Consider the following 21,007-nt stretch of genomic DNA (forward strand, 5'->3'; position numbering starts at 1 on the left):
ACAGAGTCATTAGTAAAATAACTTCTCCCATAGCGCACAGGCCCTTAACTTGGCCCCACATTGCCAGACTTGATTTCAATAATATGGTGAATATTTCCTTTTGCCCTTCAGTTTGAAGTTTGCTATCTTTCTGGTGATTTCTGCTTTCTCTCTGACTTGATGGCCCAGGGCCAGAGGAGCTGAAGAGGGATCTATAATCTTTCAGCGGCTCCATTTGGAATGGCAGATGCATACCCCTTCCCAATTTTCTGGAGAAGTAAAAATAGGGCAGGTTAATGCTTCAGCTTGCTTATTTCCTTCTGCACTAAAACCATGAGTCCAGTGCTGGAAATAGTCCTACAACATAAGCAGAACCTGAAACTATATTTAAGGGTTTGTGAACTAACCATAATAGATAAGAAAAAAAGCCAGTTCAGTTCAGTTCAGTCCAGTTCAACCTCTTGGGCTAACGAAAAGGAAATATTAATAGATTGATGAATATCTGAACCATGAATTCCTCCTATACTGTTAGATGAGCCATCAATAAAATAAGTATCTGCCTGTGGGATGGAAAAAGGTTAAACAATTTTTGTTATCATAAATTTAGTTCTTATGAAAAAAATCCCATAGTTTACCAGCTGGATATTGGTTTCCTATCATTCCATAGTAATTTATGAATGAAATTTGAAAATTTATAAAGTTCTGCAACCCTCTTAACTGATTGTTAGTTAAAAGTAATATAATAGCCGGGCGGTGGTGGCGCACGCCTTTAATCCCAGCACTCAGGAGGCAGAGGCAGGCGGATCTCTGTGAGTTCGAGACCAGCCTGGTCTACAAGAGCTAGTTCCAGGACAGGCTCCAAAAAACCACAGAGAAACCCTGTCTCGAAAAACCAAAAAAAAGCCGGGCGGTGGTGGCGCACGCCTTTAATCCCAGCACTTGGGAGGCAGAGGCAGGTGAATCTCTGTGAGTTCGAGACCAGCCTGGTCTACAAGAGCTAGTTCCAGGACAGGCTCCAAAGCCACAGAGAAACCCTGTCTCGAAAAATCAAAAAAAAAAAAAAGTAATATAATACAGCAAGGATCAAATACATATAATTGTGGACATCAGTTCCTTTGATTTACTAATTAAGTAAGAAGAGTAAGGTAAGCAGTTAGTATTTTATGGCCCATTTGGTATAAATAGATATAGTCCAAATGTTTATCCTTTTGTGCTATAATACCTGTAGGAGACAATTTAGTGGGGAAAAAAATAACTAAATATAAAGGCAGTGAAGGAGCCATACTGCACACAAATGCTTTTTAGTGTGAATTCAAATATCTGTAATACTTTTCTTGCCTCTCAAGATAATATGCAAAGACATGTCACCTCTCCTTCTAGAGTTTATAATATATATTGATTAGTGCATAATTAGGTAAACATTTTGATTTTGCTGACATTGCATCAAATATACCACATGCAGCTCCTGAGGCTGGGGACAAATTGGTAAACAAGTTCCATCTTCATGCTGTGCCCTAGCTTGCTTATGTTGTAAAACTAGCCTTTTCATAGGCTCTCCTAATTCCATATTAAAATGTGAAGAGAATTCAAGATTAGATAGATTATCACATTCGCTACACCTCCTTCTCTGAGGGTCCCCACTCTCTTATCTCAGAGCTGACTTCAGGTCCCTGATTTGTGATGCCGCTTGTTTACTGCTCTGGTTAGTGGTGTGAACCAGGGATAGCGAGCCCTAAAAATGAGGCAGATTAAAGTCTCATGTAATAGTCAACTTTATCGAGAGCATCAAACAATTATTAACTCTGAGGGTTAATAAGAGTCACCTGAGTAAAGTATGCAATCACAAGGACAAGCCACATGTGGCAAAACATGTTTTTCTGTAGAGGCATATGAACCAATAATAGCCAGTTGTAATGAATAATCTGAAGAAAACCCTACATCTAGGAGGGTCAAAAAGGACATTCCAAGAACAACCTACGTTATGGAGGAGCAGAGGTTATCAGACTCTTGTCTTGTTTACTTGGGGTTTTCTCATAGGGTCTCAGAAATATCATACAGCTTCATTCATGGACCATGTGACACCTTCCTAAACAGTTCAACAGCTAGGAACCAGACATTCAAGTAGTCCACCACAGGGACGTTTATTTGATAGTGTATGATATCTATCAGGGCATTGCCACCTCTACTAGAAAGAAAGGACCTCATTCTGTATCCCAAGATGACCTACAACTAAGAATGTAGTTACTGTAGGCTGGTCTTAAACTCAGTGTACTGCTTCTGCCTCAATCACCCAAGAGTGAGCTACTACATCTGGCTTCAGTTAGGTCTGAAACTTCGAAATGGTTTCATTCAGAGAATGCTAATAATACTTAATGTCCCTTGATCAGATCCCAAGATACTTATATAAATAGATAATAAAACAAATACATTTATGAATTTATTGGTTTATTAAATAAGAAAGTAAATGTTTAAAAGAATACCTACTGACTCTTGGCATAGTTTTAAACACAGAGACTTGTAGCTTCTGACTTTAAATATAAAGCTTTGGAGTGGTGTATCAGTTACTTTTCTGTTGCTGTGTTAAAACACCATGACCAACTTGTTTTGGGCATATGGTTCCAGAGGGATAGGTGGCCATGATGGCAGAGTGGAGGAAGTTAGCAAGTGGTGGGCGGGAGTGGTGCCTGCAGCAAGACATTGAGAGTTTACACCGTGAGCAAAGCACGGAGCAGAGAGAGTGGACAGAGAACGGCATAAGTTCTTAAACTCTTAGAACCTGCCTTCAGATATGTACTTCCTCCAACAAGACCACCTCTTAAACCTACCCCAAAAGTGCCTGCCCAAACGGGGCTAAGTGTTCAAAGACGTGAGCCTACAAGGAACATTGTTTCAAAGCACCGTGAGTAATGAGCTTTATAGGTATTTCAACAATTCCAGTACACATGAAGTGGTGGTAAATGTTGTATACAATGCAAAAAGAATGAGGCATATAGCAGAGGAAGTAGTCAGCTGACTAGGCACTCTTTATGTGATTTTCATTTGAGGCAGGTACAAGGGCTAGTAGTTTTTTAGGTGGGTGTAGAAAGAGAGGGAGGAGAATTCTGGGTGGAGGGAGGAATGTGTGCAAAAGTACAGTCAGCATATGGGAAACTATAAATAAACAGGATTTTGGGAGGTGGTCTACTGTCTAGTCTGGGAATCAGAACAGGTAAAAGTATGCCAACGGTTATAGATAGTTGAGACTTTAAAGTACCTTGTACTTTAAATACGCTTAAAATATCTTATATGCCCACTGTGCTTAGAATACTAGTAGCCCTGTGGAGATGGGGCTGAAAGTCAGTGGACCAATAGGCAGCCATTACTAAGATTCTGGTGTGGCCGTGGCCATGTGGGATACAGGAACTACTATAATTTTTCATAATTAAAAATGTATATTGTGTGTGTGTATGCATGTGTGCGCATGCACATGTATCTGCAAGTACCAATGGAGGCCATCTCCTGGAATTGGAGTTACAGGCAATTGTGAGCTGCTCAGTGTGGGTACTGGGAACCAAACTTGGGTCCTCTGCAAGAGCAGCAAACATTCTGAGTTTCTGAGCTATCTCCAGCACCCTGCCCCCAGAATCTTAAATAAAATATTTATTTATTTATTTAATTTATTTATTGTGTGTGTGTGTGTGTGTGCTGGCACACATAGGGCTAAAAAGTTGACTTAACAACCTATTTACCAAGCTTGATGGCCTGAGTTGGATTCCTAGGACCTACATAGTGAAAGGAGAAAAAACAATACCAAAAGTTGTCCTGCTAATCTCCCTTCACATGTGCAGTGACACTGGAATGTCCCCCAAGACACACACAAATAAGTGATAAGTAAATAAGCAAGCAGGAAATTAGTAAGAATGAAAAAGAATAACATAAAACTCTATATCTTAGCATCTAGAGATGTTAATCATGTTATAATAATGTTATAATCATTTTGGCATTTTTGTGCCTATCCTTCACTATTTTATCTATGACAATAGAATAGAATGAAAAGTATATTTTTTTTCCACTTTGGGTGTTTCTGTTTTATTTTGCTTTTAAGCTGTATTTCCTGGTCTCAAATTCTGCCATTTCTCGCTGAAGTCACAGTTGAAATAAATCCTTCCTTTTGCCTTTTCTTTCTTTTCTTTAAGTGCTGACTCACTAACTTCTGCTCATACCATTTCTCCAGAGACATTTGCTGAGCACAGTCAGTAAACTAGGTCCGTTCATTTTAAGTTGATAAATGTGCAGTTCTAAGGGACCATCAGGCTGGTGAACTCTAGCTGTGTAGGCCTCAGTCACAAATTGCTGAATAGGTTACCACTAAGCTACCCCCAAAGCACTTGTAATTTATGCAATATGTATGTATATTGTATATATATATATGTATATATATACATACACACAACATATCTATATCTATCTCTATCTATCTATCTATCTATCTATCTATCTATCTATCTATCTATCTATCTATCTATCTATCTATATAGTGTGTGTGTGTGTACACACGACATGTGATTTCCATGGCACTCATGTGGAGGTTAGAGGACAATTTGATTCAGACATGTCCTAAGTCTTTATCCTCCTTTCTATTCTCATTACTCCATCTTAAGGAATCTATACTTTCAGTTTTCCTATCCTTTCTCCTTATTTAATTCTTTTATACTATTAAAACCTAGTTTCTGGGCCACTGGGATGGCTCAGTAGATAAAGGTGCCTGCTGCCAAACCAAGCAATTGGACTTTGAATCCTGAAAGGAGAAAGCCAACTTCTTCAAATCATCCTCTGACTTCAATAAAATTAAATTTGAGGATGATAATTTAGACTTAAGTTCAGTTTATGAGCAGGATTAATCATTTAGGTCTTGTAGCATCTAAAGCTACTATTATTACATAGTAATATATATTATTTATGATATATATGTATGTATAAATGAAAAGTTCAAGCCCAAAAGTATTTAAATCCTGTTACATGTGTCCAAAGGGGCTGATTATTCTCGGAAGTTTCTGATAGCCAATAAAATTAAATTTGAGGATGGTAATTTAGGCTTAAGTTCAGCTTTGTATGAAGATTATTTATTTTCTTTGTGACCAAATCATCATTAAACCATGTGGAACTAAAAGTTGTGACCAAAATGCTCAGTGTCTTTTGTGTGTGATGTGGTTTGATCTCAGAAGCTGTGGCACTCCTGACCTTTCCAGAGCTTCTGCTCCTCAGGTACTGAAGATCATATTTAAAAACCTGGAAACTGTTGATCTTGGTCTTTGCCTTAGGGCTCTGTACTGATTAGTGGAGAGAAGGAGCCCACCAGGCAGTGGCTGTACCATTTTCATCTCTGTTCTAAGGTCAAATTGCAAGGTAGCTATGTATAGTGCCCTATGCCTGTAATTCCTAGTACGTGGGAGTTGGAGGTAGAAGGATTAGGACTTCTAAGATCAGACTCTGTTACATAATGACTTCAGAGTCAGCCTGAGCCACATGAGAGTCTGTCCTCAAGAAATAAAAACTAGACCAGCAAGACAGCAAGGTGGCTTAGCAGGAAGAAATACTTATGGTAGAATCTGACAATGTGAGTTCAACCTTCAAGACCCACAGGTAGAAGAGAGCAGACTCCCACAGGTTGTCCTCTGACCTCCATTTGTGTGCTGTGACATATGCATGCCCCCTTCCCTGAGGTATTTTGTTATTTATTTATTGAAGCTATTTTCTTAAGTATATCTTCTGATACATAAGATTAAGAGCCCACCCAACTCTGAAAAAAAACTCATTAGTAATTTAAAGGATCTATTTTAAATAACCCCAAAAGAAACTCTTTCCAAAAATCAGAATGCTAAAAACCAAAAATACTACATATCTAAATAGCTTTAGTTATATTTACATACTCTGGAACAAGTGGCAATCCTCTTGCCTTAGCCTTGTGGGTACTAGGATTAGAGCATGAGCCAGCCACCACACCCAGGTATTTAATTGTTTATTTTGTTTAGGGGTGTGTGTGTGTGTGTGTGTGATTTTGCCTAGATGGCGCCTATAGAAGGTGTCAGAAGTTAGCATTGGATCCCTTGGAGTGAGAGCTGCAGTCATTAGCCACCATGTGCGGGAGCTGAATCTTCTGGGTCTTTTACAAGAACAGGTGCTTGTAGCTGTTGGTCTCTCTCTCCTATTTCTTTAACCATTTTTAAGAATTGTATTTTATTTATTCATCTTGTGTGTTGGGGTAAATACAGAGGTCAGAGGAGCCTGTTCTACAATGTGGATCTCAGGAATTGCACGCCGGTTGTTAGACTTGGCAACAAGCACCTTTACACACTGAGCCATCTTACAAGCCATGGTAATTTTTTTTTTAAAAAATTTACTCTTTTATTAGTTTATGTGTGTATTTGGGGGATGGGGAGATATATGCTCACCTGTGTCCGCTCGTGTGGCATCCAGAGGACTGCATTGGTTACAGGTATATTCAGGGTCACACCTGGATTTTTCCATGGGTACCAGAGATCCATACTCAGGTTCTCATTCTTACACAGCAAGTATTCTTGCCAACTGAGTCATCTCTCCAGCCTAGTTTTAGCCATTTGTTGTAAAATTGAACTTTTCTATCTTGGAACCTGAAACTGTGCCCATAAACAGGTCTCCTTTTCTTTTCCTCTTGCTATTCTACTCTACTCTCTGATTCCATGAAATTTAACTGCCTACCTCCTAGACATAGAATTGTCTAGAATTTATCTTTTTGTGACTGGCTTATTTCATTTGTCATGATTTCCTCTAAGTTCATCCATGTAGCTTGAGATAACTTTCCTTCTTTTTAAGACTGTCTAAAAAATTCTATTGTATGTCTTTGTTATTATTATTATTTTGGTTTTTTGAGACAGCATTTCCCTGTGTAACAGCCCTGGCTGTCCTGGGACTAGGTCTGTACTTACAGAGATCTGCCTGCCTCTGCCTCCCAAGTGCTGGGATTAAAGGTGTGCACCACCACTGACAGGCCTCAGGTTTTCAATTAATAGTGTTCTGTTTTTTTTGTTTTTTGTTTTCAGCCTCTAAATATTTGAGATATTTTTTGAACACTGTTTTCCATCAAGACACATCAACAACTTTCCTGATCATTAAAGAGAATTTCATTTTAGTCCTTGAGGTTAATCTGGATAACTCTTGAGATTTGATCTCTCAGGCAGCAGAGTGGACAGAGCCTGCAGTCTGCTATATTGTGACATTCTCAGCTCTATTATGACATCACAAACCCCACCGTGAGGGAACCTAGCTACGCACTGGAGCTGGTCTACTAGGTGCTGATCGCATGCTGTGCTACAACACTGTGAGGTTTCCCTAGGATAAGTGTCATTTTTAGAACTTTTTAAAAAAAGTTCCAAAGCCAAGTGAGGCTATCAATCGCATCACGTGCCCTGTTTCTTCAGATTAACTACTGTCTGTAGTTCTCAGTGGATGTGGTGGCATCAGCATAGCCTATGCTTCAGACATCCTATAGAGGAAGATTATTCTTCAGGGGATCTGGATAAAAAGGTAAATCTTACCTGCTGTGTGTTCATTCTCTATATGCTGTCAAAGCCCGGGAAAAAGCCTCAAATTATAAAGTATAACACATACCACCTTTATGTTTTTAGCTTGTTTTGAGAAGATGCCTGTTTGATTTTTGGAATGAGATATGTACAGTCTTAGCTTCCTCTCTGACTTTTGCCTTCTCTTCTTTTAGGCTTTCTGTGCAGATGTCCCTCCCCTTTCACAGCAGATCACCATGCTCCTCTGCTGCATCTCTTTCTAATTCCTTGCTTTGATTTTTCTTGGAAGAACTGAGCACTATCCAAAACATTTGATTCCCCAATTGTTTTCTTCCTTTCTGACTTGGGAGGGCGGGACTTTGATTCTTTCTGTTCAGTCCTCACTGGCTGGGCACTGGCCTGTGAAATCCTGAGCAGGTACCCAGACATAGTTAGTGAATAGAAGAGAGAGTATATTAAAACATATTTTGCATTTATGTGAAATTTCTGGTTATAAAAATAGTTTTAGGGCAACCAGAGAGATGGTTCAACAGTTAAAAGTACTTGCTACTCTCGTCTCACCTCAAACACTTGTCTTTATTTTCTCTTTACTACTTTCCATTGCACTTAGGGATATTTCTCAAGTCATGGCATGCTTGCATATCTGTAGTGATGAGGCGAGCAGGCCTGCTTTTCCCCTGGAAATAACAACACACAAACTGTATTCATTTAAACACTGCCTGGCCCATTATATCTAGCTCTTCTTGGCTAACTCTCATATCTTGCTTTAACCCGTATCTAGTAATCTGTGTATCACCACGGGGTCATGGCTTACCGGGAAGATTCTAACCCACGTCCATCTTGGGCCGAAGCTTCATGGTGTCTGCCTGTCTCTGCTTTCTTTCTCCCAGCATTCTTTTCTGTCTTCCCCACCTACCTATGTTCTGACCTATCAGGCCAAGCAGTTTTCTTTATTAATTAACCAATGAAACAACAGATAGATAGAAGACCCTCCTACATCACATATCTGTTAACTTCTACCTAGATATTATAAAATTAAATTACATTTACATGGCACTTGTTCTTTCAGAGGTTCACTTTCCAGCACTCAAATGATGATAAAATACTACCTTCCACTTCTAAAGGAATCTAGTTCCTTCTTCTGGACCCGTAGGTGACCGCATGCATACACAGATGTAGTCCAAACATTCATACATAAAATACATTCATACATAAAATACACTAATCTAAAAATTTTGTTTGGGTTATACACAGTGGTACATATCTATAATCCCAGTTCTCAGGAGGCTGAGATAGAAGAATGGCAAGTTTGAGGCCCTCAACTACATGATAAGGTCCTGTCTCACAAACATGAAAGGAACAAACACCAAAAATACTAATAGCCTTAGAATTTTGATGTATATAAGAGAGATTTCTCCATTTCTCTCTGTATATTTTAATTCAAGTACACTTTATTGTCTTCCTATGAGTAAGATTTTTTTCTTTTGGTGTCTTTTTTTTTTTTTTTTTTTTTTTTTTTGAGATGTGGTCTTATTCAGCCCAGGCTGGCTTTAAACCTGCAATCCTTCTGCATCTGCCTCCTTAATGCTGGCATTACATGCTGCAAAGCCTAGTACACTAATTCCCCAGTATTTCCAAAGCTTTAGAATTCTTTTAAGCCATAAGTAATTACATATGTGTACGGGTTCCTCTCTTGATATTATTCAAGTTCACATTTTCTTCATGAGCTCTAATCCAAAACTCTAACTCTTAAGTCTTTTTAAAAACATTCTGTCTCTCTCTTTTTGGTTTTTCAAGACAGGGTTTCTCTGTGTAGCTTTGGAGCCTGGCACTAGCTCTATAGACCAGGCTGGCCTTGAACTCAGAGATTCGCCTGTCTCTGCCGCCTGAGTGCTAGGATTTAAAGGTGTGCGCCATCACTCGGCTTAAACATTCATTTTTAAATGGACTTAATATTAGCCTGCTTAAAACTGAATTTATCTCTTCATCTGAAGTGAAATGCTACTTTTTACTTATCCATTTTGATATTTAAGAGCAGATTGAGGTTCTTAAAACCGTAAACCCTTGTTCTTTCTATGCCTTGTGTATATATATCTTTAAAGACAGTCAAATATCCAGTTGCAGGCAATACAACCACTATAACAATAAAATACTAATAAATTGGGAGAGGGGGCGGGAAGCCATGTGAGTTTTGTTGTTGTCCTTCCGCCCAGTTAATGGTACCAGGGTGTGAGTTCCATCTTGTAGAACAGGCTTTAAGTCTAGCCAGAAAGTGTATGATTGCTCCTATGACATTCTTGCCACACAGTTGTACTAAGCGAACATACCTTGCCGGGACAATAGTTCCTACAGCACATGGGTTCACAGCTGGCTGAGGTTGTTGGTTACTTTTCTCTTCTGGCAGCACGTACCATGGAACCTAGCCAGTAAGAGATGAAGCTTCTAGGTTGGTACCAGTTTGATTTCTCCTTGTCCTATGACTCAAGTGTGTGTTATCTTCAGCAGTTGGGTCTTGCCATCAAGTTCTGGAGGAAGAGCAATGGCAATAGCCTGTAATGTTTTGGGGGGTGCTCTATGGGAGTACATTGAAAAGTGGATCCACACTTAGCACTGAACTTTTTATTTGATCGCCTATTAGCGGGGTGCTGTTCACACAGCCTTCCCTGTGCCTAGGAGTTGAAGCATATTCTCTTCCTCCTCAGATTCAGGGCCTTACATTGAGGGCTGTGGTTCATTTGGAGCTGAGCCTTGTGCAGGTGAAAGATAAGGATCTACTTTATTCTTCTGTATGTCTGACTGGCACCATTTATTGAAGATACTGTCTTTTCTTCAACATGTATTTTTGCCTCTTTGTTGAAAATCAGGGAACTATAGGAATGTGGGATTATCTTTGGTTCTTCAGTTTTGTTATATTAACTAGTATGTCTGTTTTAATGACAATACCATACTCTTTTTATTACTATAGCTCTCAATTATTACTTGAAATCAAGGGTGGTACTTCAGCAGTCTTTTATTGTTCAGGATTGCATTAGCTAGTCTTTGTCTTTTAAGTTTCCATGTGAATTTTGAGATTAACTTTTCAATTTCTATGAAGAATTTTATTGAAATTTTGATGGGAATCAAATGCTTTAAGTAGGATGGTCAGTTTTACAACATTAATTTTACCAATCCAGTAGCATGGATGGTCTCTCCTTCTAGTATCTTCTTCAATTTCTTCAGAATTGAATTTTCATTGTGCAGGTCTTTCATTTCTTTGGTTAGATATATTTCTAGATTTGTTTTGAGGCTGTTGTAAATGGGATTGTTTCCCAGGTTTCTTTCTCAATATGTTTGTCATTTGGTATGTAGGAAGGACACTGATGGATATATATTAATTTTGTATTTTGTTATTTAACACTCTATCAGCTGTTGGAGTTTTCTGGTGTATTTCTGAGGGTCTTTTATGTATAGAATTATATCATTTGAGATAAAGATAGCTTTGATTTCTTGTTTTCTATTTGTGTTCCCTGTATTTCCCTCTTTTTTCTTACTGCTCTAGTTAGACTTCACAAACTATGTCAAAGAGGATTGAAAAAAGTGTTTATCTTTGTCTTATTCCTGTTTTTAGTGATAATACTTAGAGGTTTATTTATTTATAGTTATCATTTTCATGATGTGGGCTCATTGATTCTTGATTGAGATATGTCTCCTTTATGACTAGATTCCTTAGTACTTTTGTCACTAAGTGATGTTGGATTTTATCAAAGCCCTTTTTTTGAATCTAATGAGATGATCTTTGAGTTTCTTTGTGTGGGCATTATACTTATTGAATTAAGTATGTTGAACCATCCCTGTGTCTCTGGAATGGAAGATGACTTGATTGTAGTGATGATACTTTTGTTTTGAATTTTTTTTTGAGACAGGCTTTTTCTGTGTACCCTTGGCTGTCCTGGAATTCACTCTGTAGACCAGGCTGACCTCAAACTCACAGAGATCGTCTGGATCTGCCTCCCAAGTGCTAGGATTAAAGGCATATGCTACCATTGCCTGGTTTTGGATGATACTTTTAAATGTTCTTGAATGTGGTTTGCAAGTATTTTATCGAGAAATGTTGTGTTTATATTCAATAGGAATATTGGCCTACAGTCCTATAATTTTGTTGTTGTTACCTATCTGGATTTGTTATCAGGCAGTACTGGCTTTATAAAAACAATGTGTTGAGCTGGGCAGTGGTGGCTCACTCATTTAATCCCAGCATTCTAGGGGCAGAGTCAGGGATCTCTGAGTTCAAGGCCAACCTGGTCTAGAGAGAGAGAGTCACAGGATAACCAGAGCGGTTACACAGAGAAACCCTGTCTCTGAAAAGTAAAACAAAACAAAATAAAACAGCAGCAACAACAAAACGTGTTGAAAGAATTTTTTTTTTTTTTATCTTTTATAGAAAAGTTGGAAGAATACTGGTATTAGTTCTTTGAAAGTTTGGTAAATTCTATGTTGAATCCATTTGACTCTATGCTTTTTTAGTTGGGAAAGTAAAAAAAAAGTTTATGTTTTGCTTGCATGTATGTATTCAATCCTCTGAAACTGGAGTTACAGGCAGGTGTGAGCTGCCATTTGCGTAAATATAGTGACTGCTTTTATCTGCTGAGCTCTCTCTTTAGCTCCCAGTTAGGGGAATTTCACGTTACTAATTCTGTCTCTAATTGTTTGCTATTGGTCTGTGTAAAGTATTTATTTCATCATAGTCTAACTTTGATGGGTCATTTGTATATAAAATCCTTCCATTTCTTTTAGATTTTCCAGTTTAGTAGAGTATAAAAATTTAAAGTATGTCTGTAATTCTCTGAATTGATAGTGTCTGTTAATTTTGTTTTTATCTCAAATTTTATTGATTCATTTTTTCTCTCAGTCTTTTTTGTTTGTTAATTTCACTAGAACAGTGCTTCTCAGCCTTCCTAATGTGCAATCCTTTATACAGTTGTGGTAACCCCCAACAGTAAAATTATTTTCATTGCTACTTCATTACTGTAATTTTGTGACTGTTATGAATCATAATGTAAATATCTGTGTTTTCTGATGGTCTTAGGTGATCCCTGTGAAAGGGCCCTTTGACCCCCAAAGGGGTTGAGAACTGGTGCACTAGTTGTTTGCCAGTCTTGCTATTTTTTTTCCAAGAACCAACTCTTTGACTCTGTATTTTTTCATTTCCTTAATTTCACCCTCATTTTTGTCCTCTCTTGTCCAGTTTTTGGGTATTGTTTTTTGTTTTTTTCAAGTGCATCATTAAGTAGTTAGTCTGAGGTTTCTCAAATTAAATTTGTCCCAAGACTTACTTTTTCATGTGTATGAATGTTTATGTGCATTCATGTATTGCACCACACTCATACATGATAACCATGAGGTCAGAAGAGCGCCTCTGAGCCCTATAACTGGAGTTGTAGACACGGTTATGCATCGTCATGTAGGTGCTGGGGACTGAACTCTGTAAGATCAACAAGTTTTCTTATCCACTGAACCATCTTTCCAGTCCTCTCAGGGTTTTTTTTTGTTTTGTTTTGTTTTTGTTTTTTGTGGTAGGTACTTAGTGCAATAAATCTTCCTCTTAGGCCTGTCTTCGTGGTGTCCCATAGATTTTGGTATATTATGTTTTCATTTTCAGTCAATTCTAGGAATTTAAAATTTTTCCATGTTAGTTTTTTTCTTAACCCAGTCACCATTCAGTAGTGTGTCGTTTAGTTTCCATGAGTTTGTGTACTTTCTGTAGTTTCTCTTGCTGTTGATGACCAGCTTTGCTGCATTGTAGTTAGGTAGAATACAGGATATTATTTCCTTTCCTATTATAATTGTTGGCTTCCAGCACCTACATGGTGACTCACAAACATTGATGTCCTCTTTCTTTTGACTTCCATGAGTAATAAGCACACATGTGGTGCTTATGTGTATATTGTGGATGCTTGTTTTGTGTCCTAATATGTGATCAGTTTTTGAAAATTTCATGGACTTCTGAAGAATGTGTACTCTTTAGTGTTTGGGTGGAATGTTCTGTAGGTATCTGTTGGATCTATTTGACTTATGGTATCATTTAACTCCAGTGTTTTTCTACTTAGCTTTTGTCAGGATGTCCTGTTTATTGGTGAGAGTGAAGTGTTGAAGTCATCCGATACCAGTGTAGTATCTGATATCTAGTAGTATTTCTTTTATGAAATTGAGTGCATCTATGTTTGGTACACTTATTTTAGAATTGGAGTATCTTCTTAGTGGATTGTTTGTTTGTTTATTGTTTTTTATTTTTTTCGGGGCACGTTTTCTCTGTAGCTTTGGAGTCTTTCCTGGAACTAGCTCTTGCAGACCAGGCTGGTTTTGAACTCACAAAGATTCACCTGCCCCTGTGTCCTGAGTGCTGGGATTAAAGGTGTACTCCACTACCTCCTGGCTAGTGGATTGTTTATTTAATGAATATGTGGTGACCTTTCTTATCCCTTCTGTCTAGTTTTAGTTTGAAGTTTCTTTCATAAGATATCAGAATTGCTATTCCTGTTTGCTTTTCAATTTCATTTGCTTGAAATGCCTTTTTCTATTCTTTTATTGTAAGATGGTGTCTATCATTGATGGTAAGGTTTCTTGGGAGCAGCAAAAAGATGAGTTCCATTTTCTAATCCAGTCTGATAGTCTGTGTCTATTTGTTGAGGGAATTGAGATCATTAATATTAAGAGTTACCATTGATAGATGTGTATTATGTTTTTATGTTATTTTCTTAGACTTCTTTTGAGTAACTATTTTGGAGTTACTTAATACCTGTGGCCTACTGTGTGTGTTTATCCTTTTCTTCAGATTGAAGTATTCTTCCAATAATCTCTGTAGAGTTGGCTTAATGATCATAAATTAATCCGTTTTTATGTTGGAAAGATGTTATTTCTTCTTCAGTTTTAATAGATAGTTTGGTTGGGTATAATGATTTGATCCCTTTATAATATGTTGTGAAGGGTTTCATTCCTGGCTTTGTCTATTTGGAATTCTGTAGGCCACTTATACTTGGATAAGTATTTCTTTCTCTAGATCGGGGAAATTTTATTCTGTGGTTTTGTTTTGTTTTTGAGACCAAACCTCACTATGTAGCACTAACTGGCCTGGAATTCATTGAGTAGACCAGAGTGACATCGAGTTTACAAACATCCACTTGCCTCAGTCTCCTGAGTGCTAATATTCAAGGTTGCATGCTACAATACCAAGTTCTTTTATGACTTTCTTGAAAATATTTATTTAAAGAATATCTGTCTGTCTATCTATCTATCTATCTATCTATCTATCTATCTATCTATCTATCTATCTATCTCATATACAGTGTTCTGTCTGCATGTATACCTGCTGGCCAGAAGAGGGCACCAAATCTCATTACAGGTGGTTGTGGGCCAGCGTGTGGTTTTCTGGGAATTGAACTCAGGACCTCTGGAAGAATAACCAGTGCTCCTAACTGCTGAGCCATCTCTTCAGCCCTGAAAATATATTCTATGCCTTCAGTGTGATCGTGCCCTTTTATTCCCATAATCTATAGGTTAGTTCTTTACCTGGCTTCCTGTTGTAAAAGGAGCAGCAGGCTGCTTTTCATACCACCCGGCTCCCAGCCGCTCAGCTAGCTTATGCCTGAATAATCACACGGAGATCTGTGTTAATTAAATTGCTGCCTGGCCCATTATTTCTAGCCTCTTATTGGCTAACTCTCACATCTTGTTTAAACCATTTTTATTAATCTGTATTTCACCACAATGTCGTGGCTTACTGGGAAAGATTCAGCATGTCTGACCTGGCGGCTGGCTCCATGGCAGTTCTCTCTGACCCTGCTTTCTTCCTCCCAGAATTCAGTTCAGTATTCTCTGCCCATCTAAGGGCTGCCCTATCAAAGGCCAAGGCAGTTTTCTTTATTCAACCAATAAAAGCAACACATAGAAAGAAGACCTCCTACACCATTTCCCCTTTTTCTGTTTAAACAAAAAGGAAGGCTTTAACTTTAACATAGTAATATTACATATAACAAAACAGTTATCAAGCAAGAATTACAGTTACAATATTTATATCTATTTTATCTTTTATCATAACTAAGGAAAACTATATTCTTCAACTCCATCAAAGACTCCAGTAGGATATAATATTACCTAAGTAAACAAGAAGTAAGCAACTTCCAAAACTCTAGAACTGACAGAGACATCTCACTGCCTGTACAGTCACCCAAAGTTCTTTTGTACCGTTGGGGCATCCATCTTCAGCCTACAGGCCCATAGTATCCAGAGACATTTTCATGAAGCAGGAAATTTCAAAGACAGTTCAGTCACTTTCTTCTGTATCCTGCAGAATGTCTCACAGACTCTTTCATGAATCAGGAACCCTGAAAGATCATCTCACCTTTATGCAAGTTCATCAGTCCTCTCTCTGCAGGTTCTTTGTGTCCAGTTTATGCAACAGTCCAGGCAAGAGCAGTTTCTTGCCCAAATGGCTAACCAACTCCATAAGGAGCCTCTTCGATGCCCATCTTCCTCCTGAAGTAGGTTGGTGCTGCCAGAAGCAGATATATCTCATTGTCATGAAAAGCCCTAAGTTATTAAAACATTTTAAATGCCATATTCTGTAGTCTTTGAAAGATTTAAAGAATGCCTATCTAACTGAACTATATATATCTAGAAAATCTAATTAACATGACTACAAGCTTGACTGTTATTGATGATTATCCATTAACAACCTATATTTCCTAATTATACATTACATTTTTAAATGAACTACATAATCACAATACCTTAATCAAGATCAGAAATACCTATACATATAGCAAAATTGACCTTAAATTTATGTCACTAAAACAAAATTCATACCAATGCAAATTATCCATATCTATATCATATCCCCCTTTAAATGTAAAAGAACATTTATAAACAATATTTGGGAATATAGGCACAGTTATTTCTCTCCAAACTGCTTTGTGCTATATGGGGGCGCTGTTAATCAGGTCTTTCATGGTATAACCTGTGTGCTAGGTTCATCTCAGTTGGCAGTTGAATTAAGTAATTTTCTGAAGCTGTTCACGATGACCTTTCAGGAGGGCGTGGTCTATCATACCATATTGGGATAGAAGCAATCCACAGGGTCTCATCCTCTGTGAAAACAAAAGGATTACCTCTTTTCCAAAACATCATATCCTCAGACCCAAATTCTGAAGTCATAATACCCTTATGATATCCATTCTGGTTTAGCTTGGCAACCCATATAATGAAATGTCTCTTTGTACTTAGCTTCTTCACAGTCAAAGAATTTAAAGAAAACACAATTATACAAAAAATCCAAACCCTCTGTGAATTTTCAATTTTAATGTGACTTATTTTTACTCTATCACTTTACTTTATTCTGTCTCTTTTAAAGACTTTACCTTTTTTTTTAAACATTAACTTTTTTGTGACTCTTTATACTCTTTTTTTCTCTCTTCCAAGCCTACGTTTATCTAACAGTATGACCCATTTAGAGGTCTTTTATGTCTGAGTCTGTCCTATTGTGAATCTGTAATTCTTTACTATCCAGGAGCATTCCTTAAAATGTTAAGCACTTCTTAAAAACTTAAGTTGTGCCATGTAGGTGTAATACGGCACCGCCTGTTTACTGCCCAGTCTAAACCTTAACTGTGCTGTTATTAGGATAATTACGATAGTTCCTGCTTGAGTTCAGCACAGTTCAGCATGGTGGAGCAGAGCCAGAGCCGCTCCTTCCTCAGAGACATTTGGTGCCCCTGAGCTGAGCACAGTTCCAGGCACACAGCAAGTCCACACAGACCCCCATCTAAATGCTGTCTCCTGCAAGAGATAGAGGTTGCGCTGGTGCACAGCCCAGAAAGTCGGCATTTTAAAACAGCAAGTTTTTTCCTGCTGCTGAGACAGGAAAATTTCTTTGCGGCAAGCTCACCAGCAAACAGCAAAAGGCTGTGTTAAACTCTATATTTGTGTCTAGAATTCCTTTTCAAGCCCTCTCAGGTTTTTAAGTGGATTTAGTAGACCACGTTGGAGCGCCACTCTGTTGTAAAAGGAGTGGTGGGCTGCTTTTCGTATCACCTGGCTCCCGGGCACCCAGCTAGCTTATGCCCGAAATAATCATACGGAAATCTCTATTAATTAAATTGCTGCCTGACCCATTATTTCTAGCCTCTTATTGGCTAACTCTCACATCTTGTTTAACCCATTTCTATTAATCTGTATTTCACCACAATGTCGTGGCTTACTGGGAAAGATTCAGCATGTCAGACCTGGCGGCTGGCTCCATGGCAGCTCTCTCTGACCCTGCTTTCTTCCTCCCAGAATTCAGTTGTGTATTCTCTGCCCATCTAAGGGCTGCCCTATCAAAGGCCAAGGCAGTTTTCTTTATTCAACCAATAAAAGCAACACATAGAAAGAAGACCCTCCTACAACAGATTCCCACTTTCTCATATTTATTCCAAAATTTCTCAATTGACCTTCCATTTACTATGCATTATCCTCTGAGTTCTGACTCTGTTTTCCCATGGTCCATTCCATTGGTGAGGCTTTCCACTGAGATTTATACTTGGCTTATTGAGTTTTGCATTTCCAACATCACTTCAATTTGACTTTTCTTCAGCAATTCTGTTTCTGTTGAATTCTGTTTTCACATCTTGGATTGACTTTATTACTTCATTCATCTCATTGTTTTTGTTCTCAGAGTATGTTCATGTCTTCTATGAGTTATTTGAACAAAATTATAATAATTCTGAAGTCTTCAGAAGTTCTTTCAGGCACTTTCATTAGATTCTATTATTATGGGATTTAGTTGTGGGGAAGTGATGTCGTTTTTGTTTTTGTTTCTACCCTGGGACTTGTGCTCTGGAGTAGTTAGTTGGTTGAATTCCTTCCTTCCTTCCTTCCTTCCTTCCTTCCTTCCTTCCTTCCTTCCTTCCTTCCTTCCTTCCTTTCTTCCTTCCTTCCTTCCATTGTCTTCCTCCAGTGGAAGTATTTACAGTGTTTAGGAAGTACTCAGTAGTAGGTCTGAGAGGTCTACTGTCTTCTGTAGGACTGGTAGAGGAAGAATCTAAGCAGCATAGGTGGGCCTAAGCAGGGGAAGCTGGGTTTCTTAAATGTTACAGGAGGCTGTGCAGGCAAAATTCCTAGACACTGTAGGTCTATGGCAGAAGGCAATGGCCAGCATGTGGTTTCAGGATGGTATAGATGGGCCTAAGCATAGGAAGTGAATGCAGGGGAATATGAGGGCCAGGAACCTGGTGCACAAGGTCATGTGAGCTTTTAATGAGTAATAATGATGAAGTTTAAGTCCATTAACTCTATCAATATAGTTACAGGCTTAATGCTTATCACTTAACAGCTTCCTCAGAGCTAGTGAGCATATAGAATGGCAGTTTTGCAGATTTAAGTGCTTTCTTCTTTAAAGGATACATCTAAAGTCAAAGGTACATTATTTTTATTTTAGAAGTTTAATGATGGTCTCTTAAGCTTTTGGCTGCCCAGAGTTTGGGCATAAAAGAATTATCATTGAAGAATTCACTTAACTCACCTCTAGAATTTTAGTACAGCCTGTGTTGGAGGGAATTTACAAAATGTTTCTTCATTAGTTTTGCCTTGCTTTGTTTTTCTGAGACAGGGTCTCACTCATGTAGATCAGACTAGCCTCAAACTCACAGAGGTGTTTCTTTGTCTTCTGAAGGCTGGGACAAAAGGCATGCATCACCGTGTCTGGCCCAGGTATTGTTTAAAAGGCATATTTTTATATTATTGATATGAATATATGTGCACCATGGTGTGTATGTGGAAGCTAGAGAAACAGCTTGTGGGAGTCAGTTATCTTCTTCCACAATGTTGTTCCGGGGTCAAACACAGGTCAAGTCTTGGCAGCAAGAGGTTTTACTCACAGAGTCCTCTTGGCCTGCATCAGGTATTTCTAAACCATTTCTGATAGAACTATTGTTTAATATGGAGTCCTCAGACTGATACTTGAAAGATAGAGTGACTGAAAGCATAATCTCCCCCTCTCTCTATAGATAAATATATACATGCACATATACATACACACACATATCTTTATGTCAGCTTGCCACAAGCTGAAAGCATCTGAGTGGAGTGAGCCTCAATTAAGAAAATGAAGACCAAGCCGGGCGGTGGTGGCGCACGCCTTTAATCCCAGCACTCGGGAGGCAGAGGCAGGCGGATCTCTGTGAGTTCGAGACCAGCCTGGTCTACAAGAGCTAGTTCCAGGACAGGCTCCAAAACCACAGAGAAACCCTGTCTCGAAAAACCAAAAAAAAAAAAAAAAAAAAGAAAATGAAGACCAGCCTGTGGAGTTTTTAAATTAGTGATTGATGGGGGAGAGCCCACCCAATTGTGGGTGGTACTATCCTTGGTTGTCCTGGGGTGTATAAAAAAGTAGACTGAGCAAGCCATAAGGAGTAATCCAGTAAGCAGAATTCCTGCATGGCCTCTGCATCAGTTCCTTCTTCCCGGTCCCTGCTTGAATTCCTGCTCTGATCTACAGCTTCCCTTAGTGATGTATTGCTACCTGGAAGTATAAGCTGAAATGAGCCCTTTCCTCAGCAAGTTGCTTTGCTCATGGTGTTTCTTCACAGCAATAGTAACCTAACTAGGATATATGTGTGTGTGTGTGTGTGTGTGTGTGTGTGTATAAAATATATAATATATATATATATATTTGAACTTATGATCCATTCTTGCTTTAGTTCTTCAAATGATCTTATCTGTTGAAGCTGGAGTGTTTCTTCACAGGAAGTGAATACACAGATTGCAATCCTTCATGTATAGCACAACTTTTGAGGATATTTCTAGTATTCTTGAGTTTCTTTGCTGTAGTTTCATTATCATCAAATGTCTTACTTTTTTTAAAATGAAAAAATAAAAAAGCAAATCATTGAGATGCACTGGTAGGACTTGTCAGAGAACTCTAATTCTACAGAGTAAAGTTCTTCAATATGAGCAACTGTCATAGTTTTAAATTTTTTTCACCACCAGCCTCTAGTCTCAGTTACTGAGGAGGTCAATTGGTAAAGCCCAGAGTTTGAGACCCGTATCTCAGAAAAGAAAAAGAAAAAGAAGAAAAGCAAGTGTGGGCTAAGGACACCTGCAGAGGGTGCAGCAGCATCTTATGGCAGCATGCTAGCCAAGTCTTCTCTTTGGGTTAAAGTGGTTTTGTTTTGCCTTTCTGTACAAGTTAAAAGCATGATTTATATTTTGCTAGTCAGTGATCTACAAACCGTCAGTGTTACTGGGTATGAGCCCTGGCTGTGAAGCTTTACCAGAGCTGAAATCTCAGCCTGCCTCAGCCTCGATTTGACTTAAGCAACAGCAGACTGTAACGCAACATTATTATAGAGTAGCTATCATGAAGTGTTCTGTGCACTGCAGAACCTTGGCATAATAAAAGGTATTGTCTTTTATGTATAGTAATAAGATATTATTTTCCTTTTACTCTCTGTTAGCATTTGTACTGGTGTGACAAAAAC

The 21,007-nt window shown here is 38.4% G+C and overlaps 1 protein-coding gene across 6 annotated transcripts in view; it reads left to right on the forward strand.

Annotated features, from left to right (window-relative positions):
- The window catches only part of Crem (cAMP responsive element modulator), an 80,576-nt gene that overhangs the window by 23,493 nt on the left and 36,076 nt on the right, over positions 1 to 21,007 (forward strand). For 2 of the 6 annotated variants that reach the window (XM_057787323.1, XM_057787324.1), the window contains exon 1: positions 7,444 to 7,521. The exons of the other annotated variants lie outside the window; for them this stretch is intronic. In XM_057787323.1, the coding sequence (XP_057643306.1) occupies positions 7,444 to 7,521 (78 nt within the window). Of the gene's footprint in view, positions 1 to 7,443; positions 7,522 to 21,007 lie in introns of those variants that run through there. 6 annotated transcript variants of the gene reach the window in all.

This window comes from Chionomys nivalis, chromosome 13 (genome assembly GCF_950005125.1).
Source record: "Chionomys nivalis chromosome 13, mChiNiv1.1, whole genome shotgun sequence".
Classification (NCBI taxonomy): Eukaryota; Metazoa; Chordata; class Mammalia; order Rodentia; family Cricetidae; genus Chionomys; species Chionomys nivalis.